The sequence below is a fragment of the Diospyros lotus genome, chromosome 4 (genome assembly GCF_014633365.1).
Source record: "Diospyros lotus cultivar Yz01 chromosome 4, ASM1463336v1, whole genome shotgun sequence".
Classification (NCBI taxonomy): domain Eukaryota; kingdom Viridiplantae; phylum Streptophyta; class Magnoliopsida; order Ericales; family Ebenaceae; genus Diospyros; species Diospyros lotus.
Genome location: NC_068341.1, coordinates 17,872,799 through 17,890,064, shown reverse-complemented (window position 1 = coordinate 17,890,064; position 17,266 = coordinate 17,872,799). Strand labels below are relative to the sequence as shown.

At 33.7% G+C, this 17,266-nt stretch overlaps 1 protein-coding gene across 5 annotated transcripts in view; it reads left to right on the top strand.

The window, feature by feature from the left end:
- The window catches only part of LOC127798880 (probable WRKY transcription factor 51), a 35,072-nt gene extending 25,463 nt beyond the window's left edge, over positions 1–9,609 (top strand). Inside the window, exons 4-5 of one of the 5 annotated variants that reach the window (XR_008022506.1) lie at positions 22–432; positions 1,626–2,034. Coding sequence is in view for 4 of the 5 variants with exons in the window: in XM_052332523.1 (XP_052188483.1) it covers positions 8,190–8,315; positions 9,252–9,420 (295 nt within the window). In the remaining variant the exon portion in view is untranslated. Of the gene's footprint in view, positions 1–21; positions 433–1,625; positions 2,035–8,189; positions 8,316–9,251 lie in introns of those variants that run through there. The other 4 variants (XM_052332523.1, XM_052332520.1, XM_052332522.1 and 1 more) reach the window with 4 other exon arrangements.
- The last annotated feature ends 7,657 nt before the right edge of the window (positions 9,610–17,266 follow it).

Genomic DNA, 17,266 nt, shown 5'->3' with positions numbered 1-17,266 from the left:
GGGTGCTGGCGTGTATTGCAGAAAAGAGCTCAAATCACCTTAAATATATCATAATGCATATATAGGTTGAAGATGCATGCGAGCGCGAGCGGTCGCGCGCGAGGCGGCCAGGCGGTGGATGCGGCTTCGAATCCGCGGGCAGGCGCGCGAGGGGGGGGATTTTTGGCTGATTTAATTCAGCCTCTAGACGTCGAAACGACGTCGTTTCGTCAATGGCGGTGGCTCCCAGTGGCTGGCCCGCGCGCTGCCACGTGGCCGCGCCTCAGCCGCTCGTTTTTGGCCGATTTAAGCCCGATTTCGGGCGTTCTTTTTGCATGCGAACAGTAAGGAAATTGCAGAAAAGAACAGCAGCGTGCGCGAGAGAAATTTCTGAGATTTTGGGGCTTCAAAAATTGGATTAAACTCCGTTTAATCCCTGATTTAATTATCCAGGTATGTAGAGCAGCTAGTAATTAATATTCTGTACGGTCAGAATTTCGTTTTGCGTCCAATTTTATTAATTTTGGCAAATAATTGGGATATTGCAGTTTGTATAATTTTTACTGCTTTTGGACCCAACGAGCCTAAGGATATCTCTGATAAGGCAAGTTCTTCTTACCTATCTCGTCGTTTCTTTCGTTGGCGATTTATTGGGCCTCTCTTCATTTGTTTTGGCTATTAATTAATTATGAAGTTTTTAAACGATTAGTTTAAGATTTAATTTATTAAATGGATCTCGTGGGTTTTATTCGTTGGTTGCCTACGGGGGTTTGTGCCACCCCCCTGCCTGTTGGGAATGATGCCGTACTCACCCGGGGCTAGGTTCTTAGCGGTTCGGGTATTAATTGGATTTATGGTTATTTTCTAGCTGGAGCGGTAGTGCAGTGGGGGCTGGGATCGACGGTTCGGTGACGGAGTGACTGTCGTACGGTCTACCTTAGGCCGCCGGCGAGTCTCTCCTACCCACTGATCGTTGACCGGTGCCAGGCACTGCTGACTAGCTTAGCCATTATGTGATTATAGCATACCTACTTATATTTTATTCTCGTTGCATGGCTTGATGTGCACATGGGTACGGGCTGCATGTTGGGATTAACATGATTTGGTTATGCTTGGTCACGGGCATTTTAGCTTGATTATGATGCATCTAGCACGGGCATATGCATCGTGTGTGGCTTACTATATGGGCGGAGCATGGCCTGATGCTTGGATGTATGGGCGCCTGGTATCACGTTGATGCTCACTACGCCATTGCATTTTACGTGCATTGCATGGCTACTGATAGTATTTAGTTCTCGGACGGGAGTACCGTTCCGAGGGAGCCTATGGCTCGGTTGTCGGGAGTACCGACGTGGATACGGGTGACGGGAGTACCGCCCCGGGACAGTGCGCACAGGTTTGTTGAGGATATTGTTGCCTTCCAGGGCAGCGACAGGTTGGTATGGGACTTGGGTGCCAGGTGTCTTGTGTGGGCCCCAAGGACCGGTATGTGCTTTCACTATACTGCACTGTTGTGTTGTAGCGTCTCATGACTTGTGTGTACTTGTTGGGGCTGTGTTTGGGATGGTCTCTTCTTTTATTTATAGCCTTTCATTTCTTATAAACTTGTTGAGTCTTGCGACTCACCTTGCTTTCCATCATTCCAGGTAAGGGTAAAGCAAAGGCCGAGGGCGAGGATCGTTCCATTTAGCAGCCGGCCGCGTTGGTAAGGTGTACAGTTAGCTGCCCCCGTCATCTCTGATGTTTTGCTAGAGTCGCTGTCTTTTATTTTTGACTGTGCCAGGTTGTCATTTGTACCTTCTATTGTTGGCACAGGGTCTGTATGTATTTTTATATACTTCATGACCGCTGTATCAGCGGGGTGCTTGTGGGCATGCCTGTTTACCGTTTTACTTCCGCTGTTAAATTTCTTATTTATGTATGCCAGGGCATTTCTGTCTTTTGTCTATTCCTCTTCCCTTCTGTGAGCGCACTCGTTCGGATCGACCGGGTGGTTGGGATATCCGGGCGGGGGTGCTTACAGAACATAGACTCAAAAGAATGGAACCTCTATAATGTCCTTGTGTTCTTGGTTGGGTTTGCATTCCATTTTCATATTTGTTTATCATCTCAAATCACTATAAAATCTTTTTGAATTAACTCTACTGGCTAAGTCAAATTTTCTTATAACTAATTAAAAGGGAAAATTCACCCCTTTATCGACTTATTATTTGGGCAATATAGCCTTTTTTTTTTTTATATCCTAACAAGACCAACTTGAATTTTCAAAATTAGCACCATGTCCATCTTCAATTTTCTTTTTCTAAAACTAGAGACCAATCTATAATTTTTGAAGCTTAGTGTTCATCTCCCCAATTGCAAATCCCCAATCTTCATTAGCAGCCCTTCAATTCTCAAGCATTAAACAAGTTATTAGTTAACAATGAAGTATACGAGTAAGTGGTGACAAGCTACACATTAAGTACGCGATGGTATCAAACCCTTTTTTCTTCTTCTTCTTCTTCTTTTTCTTTTTTCTCTTTATCCATCGCAAATTGGAAATTAGTGATGGCCTGAATGAGTAAAGCCCAAATGGCTTCCAACATGAGGTGACATTTTGTTTTTTTTCTTTTTTTTTCTTTTTCTAGTTGAAGAGATTAATTTTAATTTTGTTTTAGTTACAATTTAATTAACACTATTACTAGTAGAAGAGTTAGTGATTTTAAACAATGTTTGTGAACTAATTTAGCAAAAAACAAATCATATAGGGTGTCTAGGCAAAAGACCTAAATCACAAGTTTTTTTTTTATTTTATTCTTCCCATTTTTAATTCCTTCTTTTACGTTGGGTTTGGGAGAAGGGTATGAAATGAAAAAGCATGAAAAGGAGTTCACCTTGTTTGGGAGAATTGTTATAAATGGAATGGTATGGAAATGCCAAATTGGGGTGAAAATCCTGTCCATCCAATTTCTTCAAATCATCGATTTTAATCTCCCTAAATTAGGAGACAATGGATCCAAAACAAATGAGTGGAATATTAATGTATTTTGTATGGATAAAATTTGATCATGGTTTGCGACCTATCACTATAATCTATCTTGATAGGATTGCCTGTAAGAAGAGACAGGACTGAATAGGGGTGCTTATTCGTATTCGGTCCAGACTAGATTGAATTGGCCTTAGATCAAACCAAACTAGAATCGGGATATAACATTTAACATTCAACTTAATAACTTACAACTAATTTAATTGATTTTCAATGTTGGACTAATCCTAGACTAATCAAATCAAAGATTGGCTAGTGTCCTTGGGTGGACCAAGGATTGGATTGCTTGGTAATCAATTTCAATTGGTATTTGAACACTTCTAGGGTTAGATCCTCTAATTTAGTCTTTGACGATCAAAATAATAATGAAAACCAACAAGTAGTATGTAGAGAACAAGATGAATTCGATTGCTTTACTTGCAGGGTCCTACTCTTTGTATAGGCCCGGCAAAATGTGCCATCTCAAAGATTTTACCTCAAAGATTTTCAAGTTCGACAACTACTGGCCAATGGAGGATTTTACAGGCTTGGCCCAATTAAGATAGTAATAAATCTCTTCAATTGGTTTTGAATTCTTTAGGATTTAAAATTAGAAAGTTAAATCTATTAATTTATCGCTCACCCAAATGAGAAGAAACTATTTTTCATTACTTTCTTATGTTGCTAAATGTAACGTCCCTATATTTCTAAGGAATAGCAATTAATCTCGGTATTTAATTGTTGAGAGTTTTATATGATTAAGGATCTTTATGAAAATATTAAATTCACTTGTGGATCTATGGTAAGATACTTAAGGAATTTTTATTGAAGAGAAAAATAGGATAATAAAAAGTGATTTATGGGAAATAATCTATTTATGATCTATTAATGATTAGCGAACTTGAGAAATAATTAATAAATTTTTGGGGATTAAGATAATTTCTTTATAATTATTGCAAATTTGGGAATTGGATGAATTTTTGAAAAAAGTTTTGGGGTATAAGTGAAATAATGAAAATTGGAGTAACATCACCATAAATATAAAGCAAGCGCAATATTCATTGAAGGTGAGGTTGGATTCGGTGGTCAGGTGCACATAGGAGGTTGGGGTGGGTCGCGGGATCGAATCCTAGGCCACGTAAAAAAAACCCAGCCAGGCGCCATTATTTCAAGGTGCTAGATGATGCCCATGCGCGTGGCCACGTAGCAGTCGCTAGGGCTGCCTCTGCTGTTGTCCGCCAAAGCCTTATTTCTTTTCTGAAATTTGATGCAATTGCACCATGTGAAATTGAGAAAATGAAATGATGTTGTTTATCAAATGGTGGGCTTTTAAGTGAATAAACTAAGTAGAGTTTGCAATGAATTGAGTTGGAAATTTAAGTATAAATATGAGAGTTTAGCTATGAAAATTGAGATTAAGGGAAGCAAAGGCAGAGAGGAATTTGGAAGGAGTTGGCTGTGAGCTTGAGGAAGAGATTTTGGCACTGAGGTAACTCTTATTTGACAATTTAGGAGAAAAATTTCTTTAGAAATCAGTTAATTTAATTAATGTAGAACAATAGTTAATGAATTAATTTGGTGGACTTAGTAGCAAGGCAATTTAGTGGATTTAGTATATGGGTATTTAATTAATCTATGAATCTTATGTTATAAATATTTTGCTAAGGGAATTCTGTGTGCACCGACGGTAGGTATAACGAGTCAACATGCGGCAAATATTTTAAGCCAAAGATTAATATGCTCTGTGTGTAAATTACTTTTATCATAACTTGCATAAAATGTTGAGGGAGTGTCTAGACATGGGGTAGTGGATTTCTGACCGTGAGAGTCTCAAGATAAGGTCTTAGAAGGAACCACTTGAGGCCAAGAGTTTGAGATAGGTGAGGTAGACGGGCTTGCATACATGCAACATTTCATATTTATCTATGATGTTATATTTATTAATTTATTGCATTGTATATTACATTTATTAAATCCTAGGATTCACCCCTTCACTCCCACTAATCACATAGATGGCTTGAGGCCCAGTAAGGGAAATGCGGTATATGTCGATGACCAACTAGATGATAAGAGTGGCAATCCATGATGGGGGTGCGGGCCAAGTGGCTTGTAATTATTTCGTTTAATAGTTATGTTGAACGCCGTCTGTGTTTGTCGGTCGGATTTGTTTTTTTTTTTTTTTTATTATATAACAATGGAAACTTTGTGTGTGTGAGCCAAAATATATATAAATTGTAGCTTATTAATTTGTTTATAGAGCACATGTCAGATACAAGACTTGAGTGTCTTTCCGCTGCTTATGAGTCTTAAACTTCAAGTTCTCGATGGTTGGAGGTGGTGAAATTTGAACCCTACCCAGGACGCTCACATTATTTTATTCTCCTGCTATCAGGGCATAGCTAACCTCCGGAGTAGGACCTTTTTATGTAACTTTGAGTTACAATGACACTCGATAGTAGGATCGGATTGTCACAGTATATCAGCTTCCATTACTTTTTATTTATCAAGGACAAAAGGTTTCATTCAATTCTATTTCTTTTCATTCCATTACTAATTCTTTCCTAAACATAGCCTATCTAAATTTAACCCTTAAAGTCTTGGTAAGAGAAAAAAAAATTTAAATTCGTTCAAGACAGATTAAGATATATAATATTACACACACACATATATTTATATTAAAAAACCATAAAAATATGTTTTCAAGAATGACAAAAGTGGTGAATTTATTAAAAATGAAAAGTATAATATTATGAATTTAAGCTTTCTATATATAAACATTTTCTATTTATATATATATACATATAATTATTAAAAATAACCAAAATTATATTAGAGGACCAAGGTCGTCTTAAAAATATTTATAGTCCTAGACAAGAGTTAATTTAGTGATCTTTTAATAATATAAATAAATATTAAAAATTATTTAATTCTTTCTTGTTTGACTTTTGAGATGTAAAATCACTAATTAAATTTTTATATTCAATTCTAAAAAATAATTTTTTAATTGACAATACAGACAAGAAAAAAAGATTTGAAAATGAAAAAATTGAATAAATAAAAAATGTGAAGAATTTACCGTTAGGTCCTATAAATTAAAAATTCACTAATTTTTTTTTAATACCCAGGTTAGTGCAGATTTTTTAGACAAAATTTAAAAAAAAATTATTTTATCAAATTATTCTCTTAAAATAATGTCACTTATTGTCTTTTTTTTTTTTCAGCTACATTACTAGTTTAGACTTCATTATTTATTGTTTAATATTAAAAAATAATTTATAAATTTAAAAAATTGAGGGATCTAATCATTTAAATAACATTTCACTACACATTATTTAATATTAAAAAAATTATCCGTGAATTTGAGAGAGTTGTGGTATCTTCTGGTTTAAATGAAATAACCAAATAAATAGAATATGAATTTAGAAAAAAGTTATTGTAAAATAGAATAATTAGTTTTGTATCTCAAAACATTAAAAAAGATTAATTACTTATTAATTTTGGGGCCTTGCGTCGGCGTGGGGGGGGGGGGGGGGGGGGGGGGCGCCGAGCCGGGCCTGTAGAGGACAAGACGTTACAATGACATAATTTTTTAAGAGAAATGATGATGCAATAATATTGTGAGCATACAGCAGCTTCGTACACCCGGCGAGGAAGGTGTTCACGAAGCCGGCCGCAACCAGCGAAGAAGACCAGCATGCGGGTACATGTTTCCATCTATTTATCTTTCTTTTATATATATATATATATATATATATCGGGACGGATGGTGGGGCCCTGGGAGAGGATATTAGCCTAAAGTCATTTTTATATATCACACAAATTTTACAGTAAAATGTCTAATTTAATTCATAATTATATATATATATACGTACATATATAAAATCGCGTGTCTAGACCAAGACCCAATAAGTTGACTCAGACTGAGAACAAACGCTGAAACTAAATTTGTATATATATATATATGCACAACGATGATCCATCGACGACATATATTGGCTATATGCAGAAAGTCTTGGTTAAGTCTTTGGCCCCGACGCCATTCGATCCCACGCCTCCAATTAATATCATTCCTATACCATGTCGAAGTACTGCTACTACTCTTACTCCTCTACTGGCAATTTCCCCCATCACAGCAGCACTGATCATCCTCATCCTCGTCCCGATCGTGATCGTCATCGTCATCGCGATGGCGATTTTAATGTTCAAGGAGGACGCCATCAGGATTTTTATGACGAGCTAGCCGAGTTTCTGACGGTCGTTGATCGCTCCGATGAAAGCTTCCCGTCGTCGATAACGAACATGCCCCCTAATTCTAGTTCTGCATGCGTTTCAGCCGCACTCGGAAATGACAACATCAACATGCAACTGTTAGTATTGTTAAAAGTATCCTTCTTTATTTTTGGGGTCATAAGAATAACTTCTGGATATGTTTAGAGGAGTTTGGATTGGAGGTAGTGTTTGTTAATATGGGTTGAAAAAAATAAAATATGGAAAGTAATTTAGAAAAAAGTATTTTTTGATTGTGCTCGTTAAATTTATCTGATAACTTATTAGAAAGAAATTATGTGATTTTTTTTTTAGATTGTTTAAATAAATTTATTTGAAACTTTACAGATAAGAAAATATTCTAACTATATTTTAGTCTAAAAAATACTTCTCGATTTTCAGATAAATTTATCTTTTTTTTTTTTTTTAGTTTGATAAAAATTTTAAAATACTTTTCAATCTTATTTTAATCATTTTATATTTTAGTCTGAAAAATATTCCAATATTATCTTACTCATTTTAATAAATATTACCTTATAAAATATGATTGTTAATAGGCTTAACGTTATCGAGGTAAACATATAATGGTATTTGAGTGATATATATTAAACATACATGTCGAGTGGAAAAGGCATGTATGATTTGAAATGAGTAAATTATATAAATGATTACTAAACTTTATTCTAAATTATAAAAAGATAATTAAACTCTAATTTGTAACCAAAATGTCATTAAATTTTAATTTAGTATACAATTCCATAACTATTATTATTGCTATTAAAAGAGACTAACGAAATGCTAACATTTTTGTATTTTTGATTGGATGTTCGACTATTATCCTAATATGTGTTTTTTTATTTATGTTTTTATTTGGGTGATTAATTTTATATATTAATTAATTTTATTATGGTGTTGTTATTGGTATTGTATGGGAATAAAGAGTGAACGTGGGTGATGGGGAAGCTAGAGTGGCGTTTCGAACCAAGTCTAAGATTGAAATCATGGACGATGGGTTTAAATGGAGAAAGTATGGCAAGAAGATGGTCAAGAACAGCCATTATCCAAGGTACCTTAATTTAAATTAGGGTTCATTATATTTAGCATTTATATGATTTGATGAAGAGGATACACGCCTTTTAAATATTTGATAAATAATATAAATTTCTATTAATATTAATTATAACTTTGACTATTTTTTTCTCTTATCATTATTTTATAGACGTTAAAAATTTTAAGATAACAAAAATATTCTCACGTTTTCTTTTACCCTCTTTTTTTTTTTCTCATATGATGAACTAAGCAAAATCTAATTATTTACCAGTCTATCTCTTTTTAGTTCAACAATGGTTTAACTCATATTAAAAAGAGAAAAAGAAATCGATAAACAAGTAGAGTTTATTGAAGAAAGGAGAGGAATAATAGGGAGTGTTGTCGCTCGAACATAATAATAGAATTTGTAATAAAAAATTTCGTTGTCAGACTGATTATTTGAAACTTACAAGATAAAAAATAGTTAGAGAGAATAGAACATTCTTATACAAACACTCAAATACTTTGAATTTGCAGAAAATTGTGTAGAGTACTAGAGTTGGTGTTCAAAGGATATCTTTTTTTAGTTTGAGGGCATTCCTATTTATTGGAGAGGTTGAGAATTTGTAATAACCATCTCTAATATTTTGAAATTAATTAAGATTAAAACTTTTATAAATAAGTCTTATATTGTCCAAAATTCTTAAAAGGTATTTTCAAAACTTATCTATTCGTGCTTCTTTACTAAGAGAGAGAGAGTACTCTTTAACTATAATAACATTTTGAATTTATCTTTTCTATACCAAAATTTTGTAAAATGTCATTCTTTTTTTTTCTTTTATAATACTATGTTGGTACTAAGTCACAAGAAACATTCTATGTAATTATTCCATAATGTTGGGTTGAAAAGTAATTAATAATTTGTGAGAAAGTATTGTTGATCTCTTGAATAACTACCTATAACATGTATCAGAAATTATTACAAGTGCTCGTCTGAGGGGTGCAAAGTGAAGAAGAGAGTGGAGAGAGATCGAGAAGATCCTAGCTATGTTATCACCACTTATGATGGGGTGCACAACCATCAAAGCTTGTTCTCTATTTGTCACGATGAAACGACGTCGCCACATAATTCTAGTGTTTGAGGGAGTTGACAAGCTTCGAACTATCTCCATGAACAATCTTAATGCTCCACTGGCATTGTTGTGAAATTTCTGTTGTTTTCGGATTGCTTTTGTAAAAAATACTTTTGCTGGAAAGACTTGTAATATAAGAATATTAGGTAAGTGTTTAACGAAATAATTTGAAAATTGCAATTGATCATTTGTAGGTGTCTTCACGAACTAGAGTGAGGTAAGGACACCGCAAAAAACAACCAAATCGAATCAAATTAATTGCCAACTCATGGTTTCCCTCAAGTAATAGCAAGTTGGTTTGGTGGTGATTTCATGCATCAGTAAACAAGCAAAACTAAGTCACCTCTAAGTTATAATCGTTTCTCTTTCTCTTTGGTATTATTGTTGTGTGAAGCATAATGTTTGTACTCCTTAATGGAAAATGCACTTACTAAATTCTTCTTGATATGCCCACAAATATCAACAAAGAGGAATTGTGTTGGATGTACAAATATGGATCAAATACACCCAAAAAAGGCAAACCAAAAAAGCAAAATGAAAGAAACAAAAGATTGGAGCACAACTGGAGGCCGAGAGGCCCCCCTATCACCTTAACTGAGTGGCTCTAAATTTATAAGTAAGAGTTTCTCGGTTTGTTTGTCTAAGAGGCTCTCAGTTCCTCTGCTCAAGGGGTGGCCACCACTTATGTTGCACAGAAACGGACATGGGAAACGTTTTCGATAGGAAACGAAAACGTGGAAACGGACATTTTTTTGAAAAAATAGGCATTAATAGGGTCCAAAACGGGAATAGGAAACGTTTCGAAAATGTTTCAGAAACGGGGAAATGGCTCCTATGAGGTGTTTCCGTGCAACATAGGCCACCACCGAGAGTCTCTCGATTTTGAATTGAGAAACTCTCAGTTCAAGGGGTGGCCACCACCGAGAGACACTCAGTTTTACCCAGATTCTTTTGATTTAAGTCTTCTTCAAACTCCCAAGCGGAATATGCTATATGAGAAGCCCTAGATGACTGCCATGTGTCCCCTACTCCATCATTTATAAATAGGTGGCTTCCTTTTCATTGAAGGGGATTTTTTGGACAATGAATCCATTTCGCTCTAAAAATGATATTTGGGATCTTTAGTGAATGCTGTTACAGCTTAATTATCACAATTCACTATAATAGAATTTGATGAATCATTCACAACTCTTAAGTGGTTCAAAAACCTTTTTAACCAGACAACTTCTTACATTGCTTCTTATAATGCTACAAAGTCAGCTTCCATGGTAGACGAAATCACATAAATTTGTTTCTTGCTACTCTAAGAGATAACTCCATTGCCAAGTAGAAAAGATTATCCATAGATAGATTTTCTTTTATCTAAATCTCTTTCCAAATCAACATCAGTATATCTCTCAAGGCATAGATCTTTTCCTTGATAATAGAGGGAATAATTTGTTGTACCCATCAAGTATCTCATTATCTTTTTCACGGCTTTCCAATGGGGTTTGCTTAGGTTTGATTGATATCTACTCACCATGCTAACTACATAGCAGATACCCGATATTATGCACATCATAGTATACATAAGACTACCCACGACATTAGAATAAGAAACTCTAACCATTTGTTCTTTTTCTTGTAGAGTTTTAAGACACATCCTTTTAGTTAAGCATTCGCCTTTCACAATTAGAGTATCTACAGACTTGTAGTCTTGCATATGAAATCGTTCAAGAATTTTTTGAATATATGGTTCTTGAGAAAGACCTAACAATTTATTTGAACGATCTCTCTTGATCTTAACATCAAGAATATATATTGCTTCGCCTAAGTTTTTCATCTCAAAATTGAAGGACAACCACTATTTGATACTCAAAAGATATTCCTTATCATTTTCAGCTAAAAGTATGTCACCAGCATAAAGAGATAAGATCATGAACTTATTGTTAGATCTTTTAGCATACATACAGGGGTCTTTATCAATCATTTGAAAATTAATGAGATAATCGATTAAGGAAACCTTAAATACCATTGTCTGGAAGATTGTTTTAACCCATAATGGATCTCATGAGTCTGCACACTTTGTGCTCTTGACCCTTTTCTATGAAGTCTATGAGTTGTTCCATATAAATTTCATTTTCTAGTTTGCCATTTAGAAATGCTAATTTTACATACATTTGATGTAATTCCAATTCTAAATTGGTTACTATTGCTAGGATAAGACGTATAGAGGTAAATCTTACAACAGGGGAAAACGCTTCCTCTTAATCAATTCCTTCATGCTGAGTATACCTCTTGGCTACTAAATGTGCCTCATGTCTCTCAATGGATCCATCAACCTTTTGCTTGATTTTTAGAACCCATTTATTTCTAATTACCTTTCAATCCTTTGGAAGATAAACCAATGTCCAAACTTGGTTTGATTTCATCGAGTCAATTTCTTTTTCCATTGCCTTTTTTCATATTTCTTTAGCAAGTCCAAAAAGAGCCTCTTGGATAGTGTTTATAGGTTATTCCTTATCTTGTGGGTTAAGTAGGAAAGTTTCACCATCAATATCAAAATGATGTCGAAGTATATGTCCACAACTACTTTTTCTAATTTGAGTTCCACGTGAAATAGATTTAGAAACGCACGTCTCGCTCTCACTTGAATCAGATTCCCTAGATATATACATTTTTAGGTAAATGTACTAGATGATTTCAAACAATAGAATCATCTTGAATCTCAATTTCATAAATAGACAAATTATGATTTATCTCTCCCTTGCTAGAAAACTCATTTTTCAAGAAAAATGCATCACAAGATTCAAACTCGGTAACACTCCCAATTGCATGATCACCAATAAAGACATATCCTTTTGAATTTACTGAGTATCTTACAAATATACTCTTTTTGCCTCTCATATCTAACTTTTCATGTTTATGAGAAGGATTATGAGCATAGGTTGCACAACTTTAAGTTTTCAAATGACTTACATCAGGTTTCTTTCCAATCCATAACTCATATGGGGTAGAAGATACAGATTTGGAGAGTACTAAATTGAGTAGATAGGTAGCTGTCAATAATGCATCACACTAAAAGGTGATTAGCAATTTTGCCCTTACCATCATAACCGTTTCTAGAAGAGTTCTATTTCTTCTTTCTGCAACACCATTTTGTTATAGAGTATGTGGAATAGTCAATTGTCTCTCAATTCCCTTTCATCACACAATAATTTAAATTGTTTAAACAAATACTCGCAACCTCTATCGGTTCTTAATGCTTTAACTTTTATGTTTAATTGATTCTCAATTAAGTTCAAATATCTTTTGAAGTAGTCTAAAGCTTTTGACTTATGAGAAATCAAATAGACAAAGCCAAAATGAGTATAGTCATCAATGAAAGAGATGAAATAAACAACTCCATGTCTAGCTTTAACATTCATTGGACCACATATGTCGAAGTGAATTAATTGCAATGGATTTTCAGCTTTAATCGCTTTGTCAAATGGTTTTCTTGTCATTTTTCCTACCAGACAACTTCACAAGTTGGTAGATTCACTTTTGTAACTTGGCCCAATAAGCATTCTTTTGCTAATTTATCCAATCTATGTTGTCCTATAAAGCCTAATCTCGCACGTCATGTATTCACTTCTTCATGCGAATTTCTAGAAGAAGTAGTGAGGGAAAAACTAGTACTTTATAGTTTACTATAGGAAACATAATTTGCGTCAAGTACTATTAATCTATTTTTCAAATTTCCACATCCATAATATATTGAATTCAAGAATAATTCAACTATTGAATCATGGAAATACAAATCAAATCCACAATTAAGAAGAATAGGTACATAGACTAGATCTCATCGAATTTCTAGAGTAAACAATATATCATGTAGGTACAAGCTTTGACTGCCACACATACACAACTTACAGGTGTCAATGCCTTTAACTTCAACCCTTGTATTGTTTCCCGTGTAGATCCATTTAATTCTATATGATATTCGACGATATTCTACGAAATAGCTTATGTCTCTTGCTACATGGTATGTGGCTCCTGAATCAAAAGTCGATGAAGGATTAGATTCAATTAAGAGTACATAACTCAAAACATAAATAGCATTTAAAAATGTATTTTGGACTCGTACTTTTCTTGGTTCATTGCACTAAGTGCAAAGCGCCTTCTATTGCCATAATTGTAGCATTTCATATTGGAGCTAGATGCTATTAGGTTTGCACAAATATATCACAACACACCCAAGAGAAGGGTGAATTGGATGTTTAAGAATTTAAAAAAATTGTGTCGGTTTTGAAAGATAAATCACAAAATAGTGAAATGTAGGCAAAAGACATAATCAAAATAATGCTCGAGACATAAGAATTTTAAAGTGGTTTGGCTAAACCTAGCCTACTGCACTACTCTAGCTCCCCACTAGAGATTTAAAATCCACTATCAACTCTTACTTAACCAAGTAGGCCCTCTAGCACAACTATTAGAAAATACAACCTTCTAATTATACCAAAGTAGGCATCTAGCTCACAAGCTAGTAATTACAACAAAGAAGTACAAAGTGATGTTTTGTTTTTGGTTTTGATGATGCAAAAATAAGATTTCTATTTCAAATATTCTTCAAACAAAAATCAATTTCAAATCCAAATCCGCCAAATTATGTGAACTGATATTCCTTTCCCCAAGACATTCATGATACTAAGTTAGTGTCAAGATGATTGATCAAAGTATGTCAAAGTCATTTTAGGAGATTGGAAAAACAAGATATTTTTATTCAAATAATTCTTTAATTCTTCAATCATTGAGAATTAATGCTAAAATTTTCTAAGGCAATCTATCAACTAATTGGCTCTTATTTGTCGACTAATAGGAAATCCTGGTTTCTGTTTGTCAACTGATGTCTTGATCTGTCAATTGACAGCATGTTAATTGCCTTGATCTATCGATTTGTAAGCCATGTGTGTCTCTGCTTATCGACTGATCTATCGACCAACAGAATGCATGTTATTCTCAATCTCAAATATTTTTCTAATTTGTCGACTAATCATTTTGAATTTGTTGACTAACATAATGCATATAAATTCATTTCTGGTTTTATCTATGATGCATTTGTCGACTAACCTATGCTTTTGTCAATCGATTTTTGAATTTATGCTCTAATTTGTCGATTGATGCCTTGCATATGTCAACTATTTTTCTCTCAAAAATTCATAACGTCTAGTTCTGGAGTGCATTTAATGAGCCCCAACTACCTCAAACGGTCAAAATTTTAGAAACATTCACCCACAACTATAAATACTTGGTTGGTGGAGCATTTAAAGGAGTTAGAAGAATTTATTGCCAAGCTTCCAAGAAAGTTATTTAATCTATTATGCTTACATCTTTTATTCTCTTATTTCTCCCTGTAGGGCTTGTATCTCCATTAATGTTTATTCTTTTCAAGCCTTGTATTATTCATTTAGAGATCTTGTAACTAAAAGATTTATCTCTTAGATTCTCTTCCATTTGTTTACTTCTTGTATTTCCTAGTTTGTGAGCTAGAGGGCCTACTTGTGTATAAGTAGGAGACTTGTAATTTTCCTAATTTTGGACTAGAGGGCCTACTTGGAATCAAGTAAGAGGTTTAGTGATTTGGTTTAAAATCCTTAGTGATGAGTTAAAGTAGTGGATTAGGCTTGGTTTAAACCGAACTATTATAATTCCTTTGTGTCCTTTACCTTTCTTGCTTTATATTCTTTAAGCATTGCATTTGTCATTATATATATGTTTTATGATTTAAAGCACTAAAATCTCATTTGCATAAAAAAGTTTTCAAGTTCTATCAAGTTTTTATATTACCCAATTCACCCCCGTCTTAGGTGTGTTGCATAGCATTTCAAATCTATCACAATGAGAAAATTTGAAAGTTGACACTTTCAGTTACAATGATCTCTCAAGTAAAAATACAAAGGCTAAAACAAAATAATACAAATGATATATGTAGCCTTTTTGAGAGAAAAATGAAAGCACAAGCACAAGTGAGAAGTATGAATACAATTGAAAGTTTAAATCACTTTATTCCCATCTATTGGCCTTCTCTAGTGTATCCTTAGCCTGGTATGTATAGGCTTCCATGAGTATTAAAGAAAACTAGTTGTTAAGAGCTGTTAAAGCGTAGAAAAACTGGCCATTAGAAAAGTTTACAATAAAAACAATCAATGGGTTTAGAAGTTTGGTTCATTATTTTGTAGGAATGCTCATAGACCGGTCGACAGGTTTGAGAAACCGGTTGACTGACTTCAAAAATTGGTGACCAGATCTGGTGTAGTGGTTGTCGACCAATAGTGGCTGAGAGCATGCAATTAACCAGTTGATAGCTTTCAAGGAAACAGTTGATTGATTTTTAAAGACAGTCAATAGTTTGCTTGCCTTTAACAGCCCAAGAACAAAGGTATAAAACGGTCAACAGTTTCACTAACTTGGCTAACAATTTTGGCTTCAAAAAGAGTGTTATTGATATGAAAAATATTTTGACCCACTTAACACATTTGATTTCAAAACAAGTACAAAAAATTCATTTCAAAATAAATATATAGAATTTTGTAAACATTAAAAGCACATATAACTTTTGGCATTGATTGAATAGAATATTTTCTATTTTCAAAGATAAAATATAATTTATTTTCAAATGCCAAATATAAAAATCTTTTCATCATCAAAAACAAAACAACAAAAGCCATCATATGGATGTTAGTATTAGGTCTAGAGGTCTCAATACGGTTATCTCCGAACTCCAGATGACGTGAAGCATTGACCATTGTCTTGATGTTCACGTTATGCATGAAATAAATCTTTACGTGCTCCTAGTTATGGGGTAAGAATCTAATAACAACTTGCACTTGTTCATCAATGAGGTTTCCACCAACATTCTTGAGTTCATTGACCATCTCTCAAAGATACTGCCTTATGTTGTGGTTTGTGTGCTTTTTATACATATCGAACTTAATAGTTATGAAAGATCACCCAAGAGGGGGGTGAATTGAGTGTTTTGGATACTTTTTGAAAATAATTTGAAATATAACGCAGTAAAGTTATTTGAAAAAACATTTTTCTTAAACTAAAAACCCTTGCAACAACGGATAGTATATGCATGAATATGTATGCAACATAAAATATTTTCATAAAGATTATTATTAAATACTTTAATCATTTGATGTATATGAATATATTGATATGAGGATATATGCATTTATGAAAGAAATTCAAAAAGCTTATTGCATCAAGAAGAAATAGTTTGAAACACGTGAAGCTAACTTGTGCATTTAAGAAATAAATATATATATATAAATAGATTTAGAAAACTTTATATATGCAATGAAAACTAATATTTGAAAAGATTTTTTTACGTACACCATGAAAGCTAAAACATAAATGTTTGATGATAGAAAAATCATGTAAGTTCATAGTGTAGGATAAAAGAGATACTATATGAAAACTAAATGTGAGATAGATTTGGACATATAATTTTTTATCTAATATCAAAGGGTAGCAATTAAAGCATTGAATTAGCAAAACAGTTTTGAAGATGGAAAAATGGTATAATTTTAAGATGATTCCAATCAAGAAAAACATTTTAATAACAGTTCAAAAGAGATGCTATGAGATGAATTTATGCATTAAAAACATTTTTATAGCAGATAAGAGAAATGCAGTTAAAATAGAAAAATAAAAGATAAGTAACATGGACAAAACAATTTTAGAGTGGTTCGGCCAACTATCTAGTCCATTACCTTAGATCCTCACTAAGGATTTGAGAACATCCACTAATGATATTAGTTTTTACAGGTTCAACTATAACCTCTACTTTTACAGGTTAAGTAGGAACCCCAGCTTTTACAGATTAAGC